The sequence below is a fragment of the Megascapheus bottae genome, chromosome 3 (genome assembly GCF_031878675.1).
Source record: "Megascapheus bottae isolate mThoBot1 chromosome 3, mThoBot2.hap1, whole genome shotgun sequence".
Classification (NCBI taxonomy): domain Eukaryota; kingdom Metazoa; phylum Chordata; class Mammalia; order Rodentia; family Geomyidae; genus Megascapheus; species Megascapheus bottae.
This window is the reverse complement of record NC_143511.1, coordinates 63981881-64000245: the sequence shown is the minus strand read 5'-3', so window position 1 is coordinate 64000245 and position 18365 is coordinate 63981881. Positions and strand designations below refer to the sequence as shown.

Genomic DNA, 18365 nt, shown 5'->3' with positions numbered 1-18365 from the left:
ATACCCAGGCCCAGAGTCCAAGAAAAAGAAAAGGGAGAAAGAAAGAAAGAAAGAAAGAAAGAAAGAAAGAAAGAAAGAAAGAAAGAAAGAAAGAAAGAAAGAAAGAAAGAAAGAAAGAAAGAGAGAGAAAGAGAGAGAGAGAGAAAGAAAGAGAGAAAGAGAGAAAGAGAGAAAGAAAGAAGGAAAGAAAGAAAGAAAGAAAGAAAGAAAGAGAGAGAGAGAAAGAGAGAGAGAGAGAAAGAAAGAGAGAAAGAGAGAAAGAGAGAAAGAAAGAAGGAAAGAAAGAAAGAAAGAAAGAAAGAAAGAAAGAAAGAAAGAAGAGTTAGAGCTCTATCTGCCATGGCAAGAAATGAGGAAATAACATCTAAACACAAATAATCAGGGGGACAGCAGTCTATATGAATACTTAGTAATAAATATATGCTGGGGACCATTACCAAAAGTATTCTCAATGGTCCTTTTAGGACTTAGAGATGGAAAACAGTACAATGCTATAAGATCTCAAATGGTATTTGGCTTTTTAAACTATGTGAACATATTATTTAAAAATAGTCAGGGCACTGGTGATTCATGCCTGTAATCCTAGCTACTCAGGAAGCTGAGATCTGAGGATTGTGGTTCAATGCCAGCTCAATTAACTCCAGAAAATCAGAAGTAGCTCTGTGGCTCAAGTGGTAGAGCACTAACCTTGAGATGAAGAGTTCAGGGACAGTACCTAGGCACAGATTTCAACCCCATAACTGACAAAAAAAAATTACTTAGAATAAGAAAATTTAACTTTTTAAAAGGCAGATAAGTAGTAAACTACTTCTAACACATACTATAAGTCCAAGAAATATATCTCTCAATTTAAAAAGAGCTCTTAAACATATATCAACATAATATAATAAGGAACATAAATAGCAATTTAGAAATACTGCTTGCAGCAAAAATAAAAACACTTTCACTGAGGAACTCTACTGTACTGCTGGTGGGAATATAAACTAATACAGCCACTATGGAAGGCAGTTTGGAGGTTTATTAAAAAACTGAAAATAGACCTTCCCTACAATCTCACCATACCACTCCTGGGCATCTACCCTGAGCATAACCCATGATATAAGGCCAGTAGATTGCTAGCCTTGAGCTGAAGAGCTCAGAGACAGCGCCCAGGCTCAGAGTTCAAACCCCACGACTATCTAAAATAAAATAAAATACAGATACAAGTCAGGCCCTGGTGGCTCATGCCTATAATCTAAGCTACTCAAGAGGCTGAGGCTTGAAACCAGCCAGGGCAGTAAAGTCCATGAGACTCTTATCTCCAATTACTCTCAAAAAAAGCTAGAAGTGGCATAGTGGCACCAGTGGTAGGATGCTACCTTTGAGCAAAAGGAGCTCAGGGACAGTACCTAGACCCAGAATTCAAGCCCTAGGACTGGAAAAAAATTACAGATCCACTAAAAATATTATCAAAAATTAGCTTCAGGACTGGGCGCAGTGGTTCACGCCTATAATCCTAGCTACTCAGGAGGCTGAGATCTGAGGATCAAGGTTCAAAGCCTGCCTGGGCACAAAAGGACTTGAGACCCTTATCTCCAGTTAGCCTCTAGAAAATGGGAAGTGGGACTAGGCTCAAGGGTATGGTGGTAGCCCTGAGCTGAAGAACTCAGGGACAGTGCCCAAGCCCAGAGTTCAAGCTCCATGACCCACCAAAAAAAAACAAAAATTACCTTCAGGTTTTATGCTAAAGGTATGCATGAAACATCATTTAATTTCATTTAAACATGGGTTTCATCTAAAACACTTTTCATCACAAGCATTTGGAGTAAAGGATATTTAACTTCCATTTATTTAGCGACATTTTATTAAAATTATGGTTTTACTTTCCAGAAACGAAACAGTAGCCTTACCTGAACTGTACGTCCTGCATTGATATGCTCTTCATGTAACTTGTCCCAAACCCTGCATCGCTGATACTATGAAAAAGAAAGAAATTTTCATCAGTGGAAAACAATTCCCAATTAACACACACACATACACACAATCTACTTGCCAGGTGCTGGTAGTCCACACTGTAATCCTGGCTACTTAGGAGGCTGAGACTTGATCATGGTTTGAAGCCAGTTTACAACCTGGGCTGGAAAATTTGTGTGACTCTTATCTCCAATTAAGTACCAAAAACCTGGAAGTGGAACTGTGACCTAGGTGGTAGAACACTATTCTTATGTCAAAAAGCTCAGGGACAGTGCCTAGAGTCTGAGTTCAAGCCCCAGGACCAGTGTGCATGTGAACATGCACGCCCACACACAATCCTTACTCAACAATGCATGTAACACAGCAGCTAAACAATGATTTAGATTAGGCTCAGGCCCTGAGCTCAATCCCAGGACTGGCACACACACACACAAAGAAAAGAGCCTGGATATTTATTAACAGTGGAGCTGCCACTGCAGCCCTGGACCAATTCTGTCATCACGAGAAATAAAAAAGAAGCAAAAGAGAAGTAAAATCCTACATTATCTAATATACCATTTGGGAGTTTTTGCCACTTGTACTTTAATCACACATAACTATCTCTTAGTAAGTTTTTCCCCAGAGCTCTACAATATAAAACATAGAAAATTACGTTCCATGGCTGGGAAAGTGACTTAGTGGTAAAATGCTTGTCTGACATGCATGAAGCTGTGGGTCTGATCCTCAGCACCACAGAAAAGCCCAGAAGTGGTGCGGTGGCACAAATAGTAGAGTGCTAGCCTTGAGCAAAAGAAGCTCAGGGACAGTGCTCAGGCCCTGAGTTCAAATCTCAGGACTGGCAAAAACAAAAAAAGAAAATTGCGTTTCAAGCTTACTGTCTCATCATTTCTATTTAACTATGATTAACTTTCTCTTACATTAGCCAGAAAAGCTGAGTGCTAGCCCTTCAAATGTCAGGATTCCATGCTAACCCCATTTCTCAAGTGTAACAAAAGGCAATGGTGAAGGACCTATGGAATACAGCCCCAGGTGTCCCCAGCTGTCTGCAGAACACTACTCCCATTGTCTTCAGATGTTGCAGAACCACTCCGCTAAGGTTCACCTTCAATTTCCCTCCAGCCTGACTTTCTTCTTTTAAATTCATATTGGATGACTGATGGCCAACATAATAAACATTTTATCTTTCCACACCTTTCCCCCAAGAAGAATATGTCTGTTTGAAAGTGAGGCCCTGTTAAAACACCTGGAGTCCAAAGATAGCTCTTAACTCTTTGGTCCAAAATTAGTACTTGGAATTTTTCCATGTATTTACATTGTCATCATATAGATATCAAAATAGGTGACTCAATCCTATGAAGGTAAAAAGTTACTTTCATAATTAAACAAGAAATATAGTCAGAAAGTGAAATGATCAAGGATATGAAATAAAGCCTAGATCAGGATGAGTTGAACTGCTTAGTATCAGCTACAGTGTAAATTAAAATAATTTTGATAAGGTCTACAAACTTCATACTAAGTAAAAATGCCAAAGGAAAATGTTCAGATGCAGTGGGATCAATGGACTAACTGGGATAATTTTCTTATGACATCTGTCACAACTAACCAAATTATCAATAAACCTATTCCTGTCTCCAATGAGCTTCCTCCCAGGATCTGGCTTTTCCATTGCTGACTGGATCACACAGGATTTGAAGGTAATAATAGCAGCATTTATGCATAGGATAAATATAAGAAAAGGGAATCTATGACATGCCAAGTCTCCAAGATAAAACAGAACAATAAAGGGAAGAAATGGCTGAGGTAGACCACAAGGCACTTCCTCCAAACTTTCAGAATCTATTCATCTGCTAAATTCTCATCATCTTCATGACAGAGCACTTCGACATGAGGGTCAGAATTCTGAAATACATCTCTTACCTAGATCAATCAAAAGTAAAGGATTCTCTCTCCATTCTGCTATAGCTACAAGAATCAGCTTCCCTTCTCCCCAGTAGCCAAGGCATGCAACAAGAATAACCAGTTTACCAGATGACTCTTTCTCCAGCTTTAAATGCTCTAGCATCACTTATTGCTTAAACAAAATGAATGACACTGCTAAATTGCCAGGATTTGGTTTTTTTTTTTTTAATCAGAATTTCTTGTCTAATAGCCTCAATTTAGCGCAAATGCACAACAAATACCAATCAGATTATAGAATTGCTTATTGTGGGAGAAATGAAAAGGCTCACCTTCTCAATATTTATCTGGTGCTTTCTTAACCTCTCCAAGTCTGTTGGAATGACTATCTTGGTGAATTTCTGGATAGCTGGCTCAAGACGGCGTAATTTCACCTTTTCTTCATCTTCAGACATTCTAAAAAGTGTTGTGTCACTTCTATTTCTCCACTCACACAGAAAAACCTAAAATGGAAATATTTCTTAAAGAGTGCCTTAAATCAGCTCCCATTATGCTAAAGAAGTACTCAACATAATGTACTTAACGACTAGGTTTTTCTTTATGAAAACATGTGTTTTAAAATATCTTCTTTTAATAAAACTATACGTACTTGTTGGGCCAGGAGTCAGGCCTAGTGGTAGAGTGCTTGCCTAGCATGCATGAAGACCCGGCTTTGATTCTTCAGTACCACATACATAGAGTAAAAAAGCTGGAAGTGGTGCTGTGGCTCAAGTGGTAGAGCTCTAGCCTTGAGAAAGACCAAGGACATTGCTCAGGCCCTGAGTTCAAGGCCCAGAAACGGCAAAAAAACAAACAAAAACCCCCAAAACTATATGTACTTGCTCTAGAAAGCTTAGAAAAATATAACCAAATGAGGGGCCAGGAGTGTGGCCTAGTGGTAGAGTGCTCACCTAACATGCACAAAGTCCTGGGTTTGCTTCCCTGAAACCACATATACAGAAAAAGCCAGAGGTAGTGCTATGGCTCAAGTGACAAAGCACTAGCCTTCAGCTAAAAGTGTCAAAGGACAGTGCCCAGACCCTGAGTTCAAGCCCCAGGACAGGCAAAAAAAGAAAAATATAACCAAATGAAAGAATAAAAACTAACAATGATGTCTACAGCCTTAGTTAACTACTCAGTGGTTTGATGAATGCCTTTCACAAGGCTTTTTCTATGTAAGTATATAATCACTTAAAAAAATTATTGTTATTACCTTGCATTAGTTATATGGGAGCAGGGGAGATTTCACTGCTACCTTTTCCACATGTTTTCAGTGTATTCCAGTCAATTTTACCCTCTCTGTAAATATCTAATTTATAAAAATAATTAGGAGTATATAGTCTATTATCTTGAACAACCTTTTTTAAAAGGTGTCAAATATTGAAAGGAAAATTTTATCCTTAGTATTTCTGCTTTTATCAAACTCCACTTCTAATGTCATCAGAGCAACTATTTAATTATATACTTCAACTACACTGTACTATTCGCATTGATGTCCTTTATTATCATCTTTCCCTCTCTGACTTCCCTTTCCCTTTCTCCTTCAAAAAACAGTTTTCTACCAGCACTCCAGAATATCTAAGGGCATATCTTTGAGGCCAGAATAGGATAGGGTCGGGTCTGGAAATCTCTAGGACCACACACTGGCTTTTGGAGAAAAGTTACATCTATTTTTACGAACTGAGCATTTCATATTAAAAAAATATTATAAAGATGATATACAGAGGGGTTATAGTTACCTAAGTCAAGTAAAGAGTACATTTCTGTTTGGAAAATGTTACCCTCTCTTTTGCTGTCTCCCAGTCTTTTTCCTCTGATCCCCATACACAAGTTCATTTCCAACAATGTTCAGTGAGAACCATCTCTGCATTTGTTCCCCCTTTATCCCTCATTTTTGTGCCTCCCCTTACTCTCCCAAAGACATATAAATGAACAAACAAAACAAAAAGAGAAGAAAACAAAACCCTCTTGTTTCCATTTCCTGGAGTTAATTTGCTCTTCAGACCTTTTATGAAAAATAGGCTCTACCACTTTGCTGAAACTAAAAACCAGTACTACACACCAAGCCTTTTTGCACAATCTCATTAGCCACAAGCTCTTCCACATTAAAAACAAGTTGACTATGTTAATCCCATTGGGTTTCTTAGCCTAGAACTTACAGTGATAACCTAAATTGATTTCATGAATTTCTGAAGTTTTAGGATTCATTGTTTTTAGGACTTTCTTGAGAGATCTGCAAATTAAGAACTACAGCTTTAAATAATGTTCTATAGTTCTGCTTTCTTTACATAGTTGAAATTTTTGAAGTGCTAGTCATAAAAGACACAAGCTCACAAATAAACAGAAAACTTCCAGACATTAAAAACTGCCATAGTCGGGCAGGGAGTTTGGCCGAGTGGTTAAAGTGCTTGCCTAGCATGCATGAAGACCCAGGTTCGATTCCTCAGTACCACATACATAGAAAAAAAAGCCAGAAATGGTGCTGAGGTTCAAGTGGTAGAGCTCTAGCCTTGAGAAATTCCAAGGACAGTGCTCAGGCCCTGAGCTCAAGCCCAGGACTGGCAAAAAAAAAAAAAAAAAAAAAAAAAAGGAAAAAAAAAACTGCCATAGTCAAAAGAAACACCCAACAAAACAGGACTGGATGTACATTTAAAACAAAGATAAAACAGGGCAATTCTGGCAAGCACTGGTGGCTCATGCCTGTGATCCTAGCTACTCAAGAGGATGTGATCTAAGTATTGTGGTTCAAAGCTAGCCTGGGGGAAAAAAAGCTCATGAGACTCTTATCTCCACTTAACTGTAAGAAAACCTGAAGTGGCACTGTGGCTCAAGTGATAGAGCACTAGCGTTAAGCTGAAGAGCTCAAGGACAGCACCAAAGCCCAGAGTTCAAGCCTTATGATCAACCATAAGAAAAAAGGACAATTCATAACCAAGGGGCTACAAATAGACAAAAAAAAGTAATGTTAAAAAAAAGGGAATGCAGGCTGGGAGTTTGGCCTAGTTGTAGAGTGCTTGCCTAGCATGCACGAAGACCAGGGTTCAATTCCTCAGTACCACATACACATAGAAAAAGCCAGAAATGGTGCTGTGGCTCAAGTGGTAGAGCTCTAGGCTTGAGAAAGCCCAAGGACAATGCTCGGCCCTGAGTTCGAGGCCCGGGGGGGTGGGGATTGCAAGTACACACTGAAGAATATTAACTATATTAGATAATATTATGAAATAACAAATAGGACAATGAATATAAACAAAGTAAAAATTCTAAAATGACCTTGAATAATGAGCTAAACAGACAACTACATAGTTGAAGAGAGAATTATTGAATGGAAGATGTCAGGACACTGAAGAATAAAAAGATAAAAAAATATATTAAAAACATATAAAATGATAGGATTAACAAAAATAGAAAATGAGAACAATAGAAAATAATGAATACAATCAAATTAGTAAAGGAGAGTATACTGGTATTACTATATAAGATCTCACACTGAAAAGGCGCATAAACTCCAAGTAGCATAAATAAAAAACAAACTTACCTAAACCCAAAAGAAAGAAAATTGCAGAACATCAAGGACAAAGAAAAAAATAATAATAAAAAGCAATCCAGATGGGCCGGGAGTTTGGACTAATGGTAAAGTGCTTGCCCAGCATGCACGAAGACCCAGGTTCAATTCCTCAGTACCACATACATAGAAAAAAGCCAGAAAGGGTGCTGTGGCTCAAGTAATAGAGCTCTAGCCTTGAGAAAGTCCAAGGACAGTTCTCGGGCCCTGAGCTCAAGCCCAGGACTGGCACACACACACACACAAAAAGCAATCTAGAGATACAATGCTGATTAAGGAAAAGAACAAAAGCAAGAAACTCTACATCAAACATTAGAATACCAAAAGATAGGAAAGAGTTCAAGTGCTGAGGCGTTGTGGTACACCCAGGAAAATTATCAGTAACAGTAAAGGCAAAACAATCTGTCTCTAAACTACAAAGACTACAAAGACTAAGCTATTACCAAGCTACTCAAGAAAAGAACTACTTTTTTTTTTGCCAGTTGTAGGGCTTGAACTCAGGGCCTGAGCACTGTCCCTGTCCCCAGAGCTCTACCCTTGAGCCACAGCACCACTTCCAGCTTTTTTCTATGTATATGATGCCAAGGAATCAAACTCAGGTCTTCCTGCATGCTAGGCAAGCACTGTACCACTAGGCCAAACTCCCAGCCCCAAGAACTACTTTTTTAAAAAAGGCATTTCCAAGTATGTAGTGGCTAAGAATATGGTAGAATGCTTGCCTAGCATGGGTTCCATTCCTCAGAAAAAGCCAGAAATGGTACTGTGACTCAAGTGAAAGAGTGCTAGCCTGAGCTCAAGCTCCAGGACTGTTCTCAAGGCTAGAGCTCTGCCTCTTGAGCCACAGCACCACTTCTAGCTTTTTCTAGGTATATGGTACTGAGAAATCGAACCCAGGTCTTCATGCATGCTAGGCAAGCACTTACCACTCCGCGAAACTTCCAGCCCAAAAGTATAAATCTTTTAACTAGGGAATCTTCATTTCATTTCATTACACTATAGAATCCCTAAAGTTTAATATGGTATTTGGTAGGCAATAAGTGGTCAATTAAATATTTACTGGAAGGTTGAGTACTCCCTTGTCCCCCAAACAGATAAAATAGTATAAATCATTCTAAAGGGAATATTTTAACAATAGGGAAATTAAATCCAAAGGAATGAAATAACATGACTAATTAATACATATTAACTTACATTTTAACTGCTACTGGAGAAAAAAAGAAAAGACTTTTGAATAACATGATTAAGCATAAGAAAAATGTTTCCATGTAAATAATTTTCTCTTATGCAACTTTTTACAGCAGCACAGTATTACATTATATGCTTCATAATCTAATCATCTACCGTTAGCTACTTCAGTTTATTCCAATTTTCCACTAGTTTAAATGATAGCGTAAGTACTCTTCTTAGACAGAAAATCTATGCTGTCACCTATGATTATTTCTTTAAATACCTAGAAACAGAAATATTAAATAAGTACAGGTATTTGTGTGGTACTAGGTTTTTAAATTCAGGGCCTGGATAGGTTTCTATCATCCAGCAGAACCACACCTTCTTGTTTATCACTGATTATTTTTCGGTTATGACCTCACTTTTCACCTGACCCTCACTTGCCTGGCTTTAGATTTCCAAGCACTGCTGGGATTACAGTAATATGCCACCACATGCAGCTTCCCTTTTGTGTAGTCTAAAAGGTTTTTTTCCTGCATGAGTTGGCCTGGCACTGTGACCCTCCCAATCTTAGTCTCTGCTGTAGTTGGGATGACAGACACAAGCCACTGTACCTAGCTGTGGGTTGAGAAGCGGGGGTCTCTCAAACTTTTACACTTGGCTGACCTCAGACCTCAGTCCTCCATTCTTAGCCTCCCAGGTAGCTAGGATTACAGGCATCATTATAGGTATGAGTCACTAGCTCAGGTAACAATGTGTTGCTGATGGTGGTGGTGGTTTTTTGGGGTTTTTTTTTAGTGTATACATTGCCAGTTACACAAGACCGCCTATTTACATTCCTACCAACAAGTGCTCACAATGTTCATTAATCCATACTCCAGCCAATTTACTTAGCTTTATCATTCTTCTTACATATTTGATTGGTGAAAAAAAAGCAGTCTCAAGTGGGAGAGTTTCCACCTTGAGCAAAATAGCTAAGAGAGAGCATGAGGTTCCAAGTTCAAACCCCAGCGCTGGCACAACAATAACTACAACAACAAAAAGGATTGAATAATCAATGAATGTATATGTCAGTATTTCTTGATTTTTTCCAGTCATGAAATTATAATATTTCTGATATAATTAAAACACAAGGTTTAAAAAGTATACATACCTTAAGACCTCCCCTAAATAAGTTTAAAAGACAAAATATATAAAATATACAAAAATTCTAAAACTTCGGTGAAGTGGCTATATTTTTAATATTTAGAAAAATGTAAAATATTTGGGATATCAGAATTTACTGTCATAATGATTGTGGTGGTACACACACAACTAACTAGATTCACTTGTCAAAATTTATAGAGCATATACCACCGAGTAGATACTACTAAAATAACATAAATTTCACTAAAAGTGAATAATAAAATCATATCACATGTAAATTTACCAAAAGTAAATATACATAAAAATTCAAAACAACAAGATTAGGGAAAACTGCAAATGAAATATAATAGAAATTATGACAGTACTTTGTGTATACTGGGATTGAGTAAATAAATATTTCACAGAATGTGAGAGCTAGACTTTTCATTGACCAAGAAAGAAGTTACCAATAAGGGACAAACTAGAATTAATGTGGTAGGGTCAGAACAGATTCAGAGTTACTGAACTGTCATTTTGTTATTTTAAAATATGCACATATAAATTTAGAAATAAATATCAATGCTCTATGCTTAGACACACTGCTATCTTTTGTGAGTTTCTAAAAGCAGTAACACCCAATAACAATGAACACTTCTACCACAGTAATCTTGGTGTCTAAATACCATTCTCTAAAAGTAAAACAAGGGGCCGGGAGTTTGGCCTAGTGGTTAAAGTGCTTGCCTAGCATACATGAAGACCCGGGTTCGATTCTTCGGTACCACATACATAGAAAAAAGCTGGAAGTGGTGCTGAGGCTCAAGTGGTAGAGCTCTAGCCTTGAAAAAGTCCAAGGACAGTGCTCAGGCCCTGAGCTCAAGGCCAGTACTTGCAAAAAAAAAAAAAAAAAGTAAAACAAGAAAGAAAGAAAAGGAGGAAAGGAGAAAGGAAGGGGAGAAAAGAAGACATGAAGGAAGGGGAAGGGAAAGAAACAGAAACAAGACAAGAAGAGACCAGAGGTTCTTGGAGAAGTGGTTGACTAGATAGGGAAAACTTTTTGTGGGGCCAGAAAAAAAAAATTCTTTAAAAAGGCCATAAAGCTGGGCACAATGGCTAATGCCTGTAATCCTAGCTACTCAGGAGGCTGAGATCTGAGGATCACAGTTCAAAGCTAGCCTGGGGACAAAAGGACCTGAGACTCTTATCTCCAATTAACCTCCAGAAAATGGGAAGTGGGGCTTGGCTCCAGGGTAGGGAAGTAGCCTAGAGCAGAATTGCTCAGGGACATCACCCAGGCCCAGGGGTGGGGCAGTAGCCTTGAGCTGAAGAGCTGAGGGATAGCACCCAGGCTGAGTTCAAGCTCCACGACTCACAAAATAATAAAAATAAAAATAAAAAGGATATAAGCCTGGGCTGGGAATGAGGCCTAGTGGTAGTGCTAGCCTTGAGCTAAAAGAAACTCAAGGACAGTGCCTAGGCCCTGAGTTCAAGCCCCAGGACTGGAGCCAAAAGAAAGAAAGAACAAATTAATAAGGGTTATCAGATATTTTTATGGGGCTGGGAGTTTGGCCTAGTGGTAGAGTGCTTGCCTAGCATGCACAAAGACCAGGGTTCTGTTCCTTAGTACCACATACACAGAAAAAGCTGGAAGAGGTGTTGTGGGTCAAGTGGTACTATGGCTCAAGTGGTAGGGTTCTAGCCTTGAGAAAACCCAAGGACAGTGTTCAGGCCCTGAGCTTAAGCCCAGGACTGGCAAAAAAAAAAAAAAAAAAAAAAAAAACCCAAAACAAAACAAACAAACAAACAAATAAAAAGTCGGATGCTGGTAGCTCGTTCTGGTAATCCAAGCTACTCAGGAGGCTGAGAAAGTCCAGTGAGACTCTTATCTCCAATTAAAGATAATTGGAGATTGGGAGTGGAGTGTTAAGGGAGGGAGGTATGTTATCCCAAATCAACAAGAAATTAAAAGAACAGTAATGGCCAAGTCTATACTGAAAAAGTAAATAATTGAATAAAAGTAAATGGAAAACAAATGGAGAGAAGGGACAGTCCCTTCTTACAGAGTAACTCCAGTTAATAAAGGAGAAAAATAGAAAAATCACCATTAGAATACCACAGTAAAAATTACTTAGGGCAAGATGCAGTGAATGCTAAATTTAGCAACGGAAAGTTGGAGGAAATATAGAATGTTTGCAAAGACTAAAGGTTTCCCTATGATATAAGTTATAAGGGAAATGACACCTTTGTATTAAAGAATTCCCAAAGACACCGCCTTAACCAAGTGATCAAGATTTAACATCACAAGCAAAAAGTCATAGCATATACTCTAATAGGATAAATGGGAAAGCGGATACATTTTTGTGATATCTTTAACAATACACATACACACACATAGATAACCTTAATCACATCATGACCAAGTACAGTACAAACACTATAGAAGAGACGGGCTACCTAATAAGTGGTTGAGCCATTAAAAAAAAAAAAAAAGAAGGCTGGGAGCATGGCCTACTGGTAGAGTAGTTGTAAAATTATTTCAAAACAAGCAGGGTTCTCCCCCTCCCCCATGAACAAGAATGAATAATTTCACCGAAGACAGGTAGAATCATTCAGAACCCAAAGAACTGCAGTCATGTTCACAGCACTGACAACTCGCTGTGCCAGGAAAGGGGGTGCCTGACAAACTTTAGTGTTTACAACTTATGTGAGAGGAGTACTGTTTCCAAAGAGGACTCAAAGGTTAAGTAAATTACTCAAACCTCCATTTCCCAGAAGAAGATGAACAAAAAGTCCAAAACAGCTGGCAACACTACTCTCCAAAAGTAGGGATACCTTAGAAAATGAGTGTGCTGGCGGCGCCCCGAGGCCTTCCTGGTGCCGTCCTTTTGGGTGTAGCTTGCTGCCCAGAGGCACAGGAGTGGGGACCTGAGGAGGCAGCCAGGAGTGGGGGAGAGCTCACTCCCTCACTCCGGGGTCCTCCCCACACCCTCCTCATCTGGCTGACAGGACATTCCGGGGCTCCCCCAAGCCCCCAGGCTGTCTGACAGGACACTCCAGGGTCCCCACTTTCCCCTAGGTGGTTGACAGGACACTCTGGGGACCCCCCACCCCCGCCCGTGTCCCCAGGTTGGCACATCCCGGCGCAGTCCCCGCAGGTAGCGTCACCCCTCCCAGGGTCAGCCCGGCGTACCAGGGCCACACACAGCGAACGCCCCCCTTCCCTCACCAACAGATGGGCGTGCCCTTGCTTCCCGGACCCCCTCCCGGAGGCTGGCGACCTTGACAACCCGGGGGCGCACAGGGCACCGTCGGGGCCTGGGAGGCCGGAAACTTTTCCAGCCCTCGACCCCCGAAGGCCATCCAGCTTCGCGGTCGGCGGCCTCCCTACCCGCCGGAACGAGCTCTCCCGAACCGAAACGGGAGGAGCAGCCGGGTCAGCCACACTCCCGACCCTCAGCCGGCTTCCCGCCGGGCGCCCCTCCTCCCCCACGCGGGGTCGGCCCGGCCCACCCAGGCCAGACGCCCGCGCTAGGTGCCCTCCAGAGGACCCCTTACCTCCCACCCGGGCGCTATAGGCCGGTCGGTGCGCACCGCGCAGGCGCCAGGGGGAAGGGGCGGGGCATCGCTAGAAGCTGGAGGATGCCAAGGGCGGGGTGGTCTTGGCCACGCCCCTTGGGGGCGGTCCCAGGGGCCCTATTGGTTGAAGTCTGAGGTGAGTGCCCTGGACTGGCACACCAGGGCCTAGCTCTGGATCACAAAAAGCTTTTCAAACAAGTGATCTTCCTTTATGTTGGGGCTGGGAAAAGATAAGTTTAATTAGTGTTTCTTTTTAATTGTTATTAAAAGGATTATGTACACATGGGTTTTGTATGTGTGGGGGGGGAAGGGGGCTCTGTATTTTAAGACAATTCGCAACATCTCTATTCTAGTTTTATAGATAATGACTCTGAAACTCAGTAGTTTTGAGTGACTCACTCCAGCTCACCTATTGGTGACAAGGCTAGACTCCTAAATTTGTTTTCTTGATTTCCATCCCGAGTTATTCCAGTTAAACCAGTTGCTAAAGTTGTCTGTAGGTCATGGATCTCTCTAGGTAGTTTAACTTTCAGACGCAGCCCTTTTAAAGTATGTATCTGAACGTTTAGATGACTCGCTGAGAATTTCCACTGACGGTATTGTTCTCAAAAGCCTAACAGAACCTGGAATCTGTGCTCATGACTCCTAGCTACTGAGGAGGCTGAAATCTGAGGATTACAGTCAAAGCTAAAGCTAGCCCAGATAGAACAGTTCATGAGATTATCTCCTTAGTCACCAGAAAGCCAAAAGTGGAGGTGTGGTGGCCTTCCTTGAGCAAAAAATAGCTGAGAGACAGTACCCTGGCCCTAAATTCATCCCCAATACTGGAACACACACACACACACACACACACACACACACACACACACCCCAGTGGAATGGAAGTGGAGATAGAAATTGTGGACCATGAGAGATTAGGACTGAGGATGGATCTTAATGGTAGACGTTTACTTAGCATGGATTCTATCCTTAGCAGCAGGGAACTATAGGGGATGGGGGTAGAGTGAGGGGGAGGCACAGTACATAACATTTATTAAATAATTTGGACTTTCTTTGAGGAAGATACTTATTTACATTACAATTAGACAAGAAATAAGGTATTCATTGAATTTTAAATCTAAGGAGAATTTTTTTTTTTTTTAAAAATAAGCAATACCATGGCCTGGGTGGCCTTGTTTATGTAAGAATCAGTTAAGCAAGATCTTTTGCTGGGTACCAGTAACTCTTGCATGTAACTCTTGTTGCTCAGGAGGCTGAGTCCTGAGAATCTTAGTTCAAAGCCACCCTGGGCAGGAAAGTGTGTGAGACTCTTATCTCCAATTAAGCACCCCCAAAAAAGCTGGAAGTGGAGCTGTAGCTCAAGTGGTTGAGTGCTAGCCTTGAGCATGAAAAGCCCAAGCCCTGAGTTTAAGCCCTAGGATCAGCACCAGAAAAAGAAAGAAGGAAAGAAAGAAAGAAATTGTTTCAAGTATTTGTTAATTGGCATTAAGCCCTGCAAAGGATGCCTAAAGTATGGTAGGGAGTTTTGGTTTTTGAATATTCTAAATTTGAACTTGATCTTCTAGGTGGTTATATGTATGTTTGCCATAAAATAGGTGTGCCCTGTAGGAGGATAAAGTCTTTTTAATGTAACAGTTGGTCAGCTTGATTTATAATCTTCAAATATTTAGATATAGGTAGGGGGTAGGGTGTGTGGCTTCTTCCAACTTGGCACAGATACTTATTGCCACAAGACAAAGTTTTCTTTAGATCCTTACCTGATCTCAGTAAGACCAAACAGAAAGTGTACATTTTGGAAAGAAAGCAATTCTTTTTTATTTATTTTTTTGTTTGTCATGGGACTTGAACTTGGCCCAGGCACTGTCTCTGAGCTCTTCAGCTCAAGGCTACCGCCCTGCCCTTAAGCTAAGTCCCACTTCCTATTTTCTAGAGGTTAATTGGAGATAAGAGTGTAAGGTCCTTTTATGCCCGGGCTGACTTTGAACCTTGATCCTCAGATCTCAGTCTCCTGAGTAGCTAGGATTATAGGCATGAGCCACTCTGCCCCGCTTAGGTCATTGTTTTAAAAAATGAAAAAAAAAAAACCAAAGCCAATACCTTTACTAAGTTTGTTCTCTATCCATGAATTACTGAAATTTCTACTCCTGTGGCTTCCCTGATTCCATCATCATGTCAACTGAGACACTTTAGGATAGGACTAGCTGCCTAGGGCACAGGCAAGATTATATATGGTAAGATTATATATGCAAATTTCATCAGCTGGACACAGGATGTGTGCACTTCTTGTAAGTTTACCTCAGTGAAAAGTGAAAGGACAATAAAGAACTACCAATTCCTGATTTAAAGTAATTTTTTTTTTGGTGGTTGTGGGACTTAAACTCTGGGCCTGGATGTTGTCCCTGAGCAATTCAGCTCAAAGCTACCGCTTTACCCCTTGAGCTGTCACAGCATCACTTCCGGTTTTCTGGTGGTTGATTGGAGATAACAAGTCTCACAGACTTTAGTGCCCAGGTTGGCTTTGAACCTCAATCCTCAGATCTCAGTCTCCTGAGTAGCTAGGATTACAGGTGTAAGCCACCCTGCCAGGCTAAAAAAATTCTTGACTGAAAACTACTATGCCTTTAAAAGACAAGAAATAGAGACTAATATCAAATCTGAAGGAGTAAACACCATAGGCATACAGAAATAGTAGGATTCACCACTCATCTTCCATTCATTATGTAGGAATTCAATAAACATTTTACATGCAAAAATAACCGAAGTCTCCTTTCCTCCTTGTGAGATTTAGATTAACTAGTTTAACTTAAGAATTCATGCACAAGGTAATAGTTATAATGCCATGCTTGCTGAATCTTAGGAACAAGCGACTGAGTATCTAGGATTCTAGGCTGAAATCTGAGGATTATAGTTTGAGGCCAGCCCTGGCAGGAAAAATGTAAGACTGATCTTCAAATAACTACCCAAAGAGCCTGAAGTAGAGCTATAGCTCAACTGGTACAGCACTAGCACGGAGCCCAGTCCTTAAGCTCAATCTTAGCACAACAACTACAAAAATAACCCCACCACCAACAGAAGAGTTTTCAAGGGTAAGTTTGATTACATAATTTTTACTTTATTCATTGATTTTAATTCTTTATAACCTTCTGTCTCAACTTACCCTCCAAGATACAACTTTAAATGCATTTGATATTAGGACATAGTAAACATACTTAGCAATAAAATCATACTAAATCTTATTTAAGCTATAGCAACTTACAAGGTGCTTTAGAGTTTAGAGTGCATGTTTTTTTTAATCATGAAGATGAATCAATATTATAGATGTACAGTAGATATTCTACATGGGCCCAATACATTTCTTTTTTCTTTTACCTTCCTTCCTCCCTTCCTCCCTCCCTCCCTCCCTTCCTTTTTTTCTTTTCTCTCTGGCATCATTGGGGAGCCTTGTACTATCCCTTAGCTTTTTCACTTAAGGCTGGGGTTCTGCCATGGAGCTATACCTCTACTTCCAGCTTTTTCTGGTTGTTTGGTGAGTAGAGTGTTTTTTTACTTGTCTACTAGTGGGAGGATCCCAGCCTCCTGAGTAGCTCTACTCCTGCATTTTTCTTTCTTTTTCTACTCCTGAGGGTTTTACTCTGTGTTTGGGTGCTGTCCCTGAGCTCTTTTGCTCAAGGTTTATGCTCTACCATTCAAGCCACAGCTCCATTTTGAGCTCTTCTGGTGTTTTAATTAAAGTCTCAAACTTTCCTGCCTGGGCAGGCTTCAAACTGTGATCTTCAGATCTCAGCTTTTTGGGTAGCTAAGATTACAGGAGTGAGTCTGCTTTCCCCGCCCCACCCCCCCAGTCCTGGAACTTGAACTCTAGGTCTGGGCACTGTCCTTGGGTTTTCTCAAGGCTAGTTCTCTACCACTTGAGCCATAACACCACTTCTGGCTTTTTCTATATATGTGGTACCCAGGAATTGAAACTAGGGCTTTGGGTACTCTACCATTAGGCCACACTCCTGGCCTGTGAATCTGATTTTAAACTTTATGTCCCAGTACGTTGCTTCCCACATTCTTTGTTCTGTTCAAATTTAAATTCTTGGGATTCTTTATATGCCACTCCTGCCTATGTATTTCATCTGGAATATTCTCTACCAATTGCCCCTGTTTAGTACATCTTTCCATGTCCTTCTCAAATGTGTCCTTGCTAATATTTCTATAATCTCTAGTTTTAATGCTCCCTTTTTCTAAGTGAACAACTTATTGTAATGTGAATATATTTTAGAACGCATTATTGTCTACATTTTGCTACAGTAAGTTGGCATATTTTTTGTCTCTTGAGTACTTTTCAACCTTTTAACGTTCCTAGTAATAATACCCTAATGACCTCATTGTAATTTAGTTACCTTCTTAAAGACTCTGTCCTGATATAGTTACATTCTTGGTGCAGCAGGTTAATACTTCACATTACTTTTTTTTTTTTAATGGAGTGAGGATTCTTTATTACATTTCCAAATTCCACCTGAATTTTGAGACACAATCTAACCCATGATACATGCTACTACGATTAAAAATGAAGCTGAAACAGCTACATTAATTCCAAAATAAGCTGACTTTAAAGCAAGCAAAATTATCAAGAAGGAAGAAAAAGACATTACGTAAGGCTAAAGAGAAGATAACAATCTTTAATGTGTATGCTCCTAAGGACAAAGCATACTTGAAGCAAGAATTAATAGAACTGCAAAGAAATTGACACAGTGTCTTACAATAGAGCATGAGAACAACAGTGTAAAAAATGCAGTCATTGAACCTTTCCATTTCTTCCAGGGGCAGCAGGGTTATTATAGAAGGACCAAGTGAGCATAACAAAGGCCAAAATTATTTCTGAGACACTAAGTATTTCTGCCTTCCTGTAGGAGAAAGCTTCCAGAGCTCTTTTACAGGATTATAGAATCTATCCTCAGTCTTTTGACAACTGACACTCTCACCAGTAAACCTTTTAATCCCCCAACTCGTAGAATACATTTAAGGAATTGAAAATCAACAAAACCCCCCAAGGGCCTACCTT

General features: G+C 40.2%; 1 protein-coding gene across 3 annotated transcripts in view; it reads right to left on the bottom strand.

Moving 5' to 3' along the window:
• Stx17 (syntaxin 17) overlaps positions 1–13799 on the bottom strand; it is a 47489-nt gene extending 33690 nt beyond the window's left edge. The window contains exons 1-4 of one of the 3 annotated variants that reach the window (XM_090330319.1): positions 13128–13250; positions 12572–12664; positions 4182–4352; positions 1890–1955 (exon numbers count right to left, since the gene is read on the bottom strand). In XM_090330319.1, the coding sequence (XP_090186445.1) occupies positions 1890–1955; positions 4182–4304 (189 nt within the window). In that variant the 5' untranslated portion in view covers positions 4305–4352; positions 12572–12664; positions 13128–13250. Of the gene's footprint in view, positions 1–1889; positions 1956–4181; positions 4353–12571; positions 12665–13127; positions 13251–13294; positions 13352–13724 lie in introns of those variants that run through there. The other 2 variants (XM_090330321.1, XM_090330320.1) reach the window with 2 other exon arrangements.
• Between the last annotated feature and the right edge of the window lie 4566 nt (positions 13800–18365).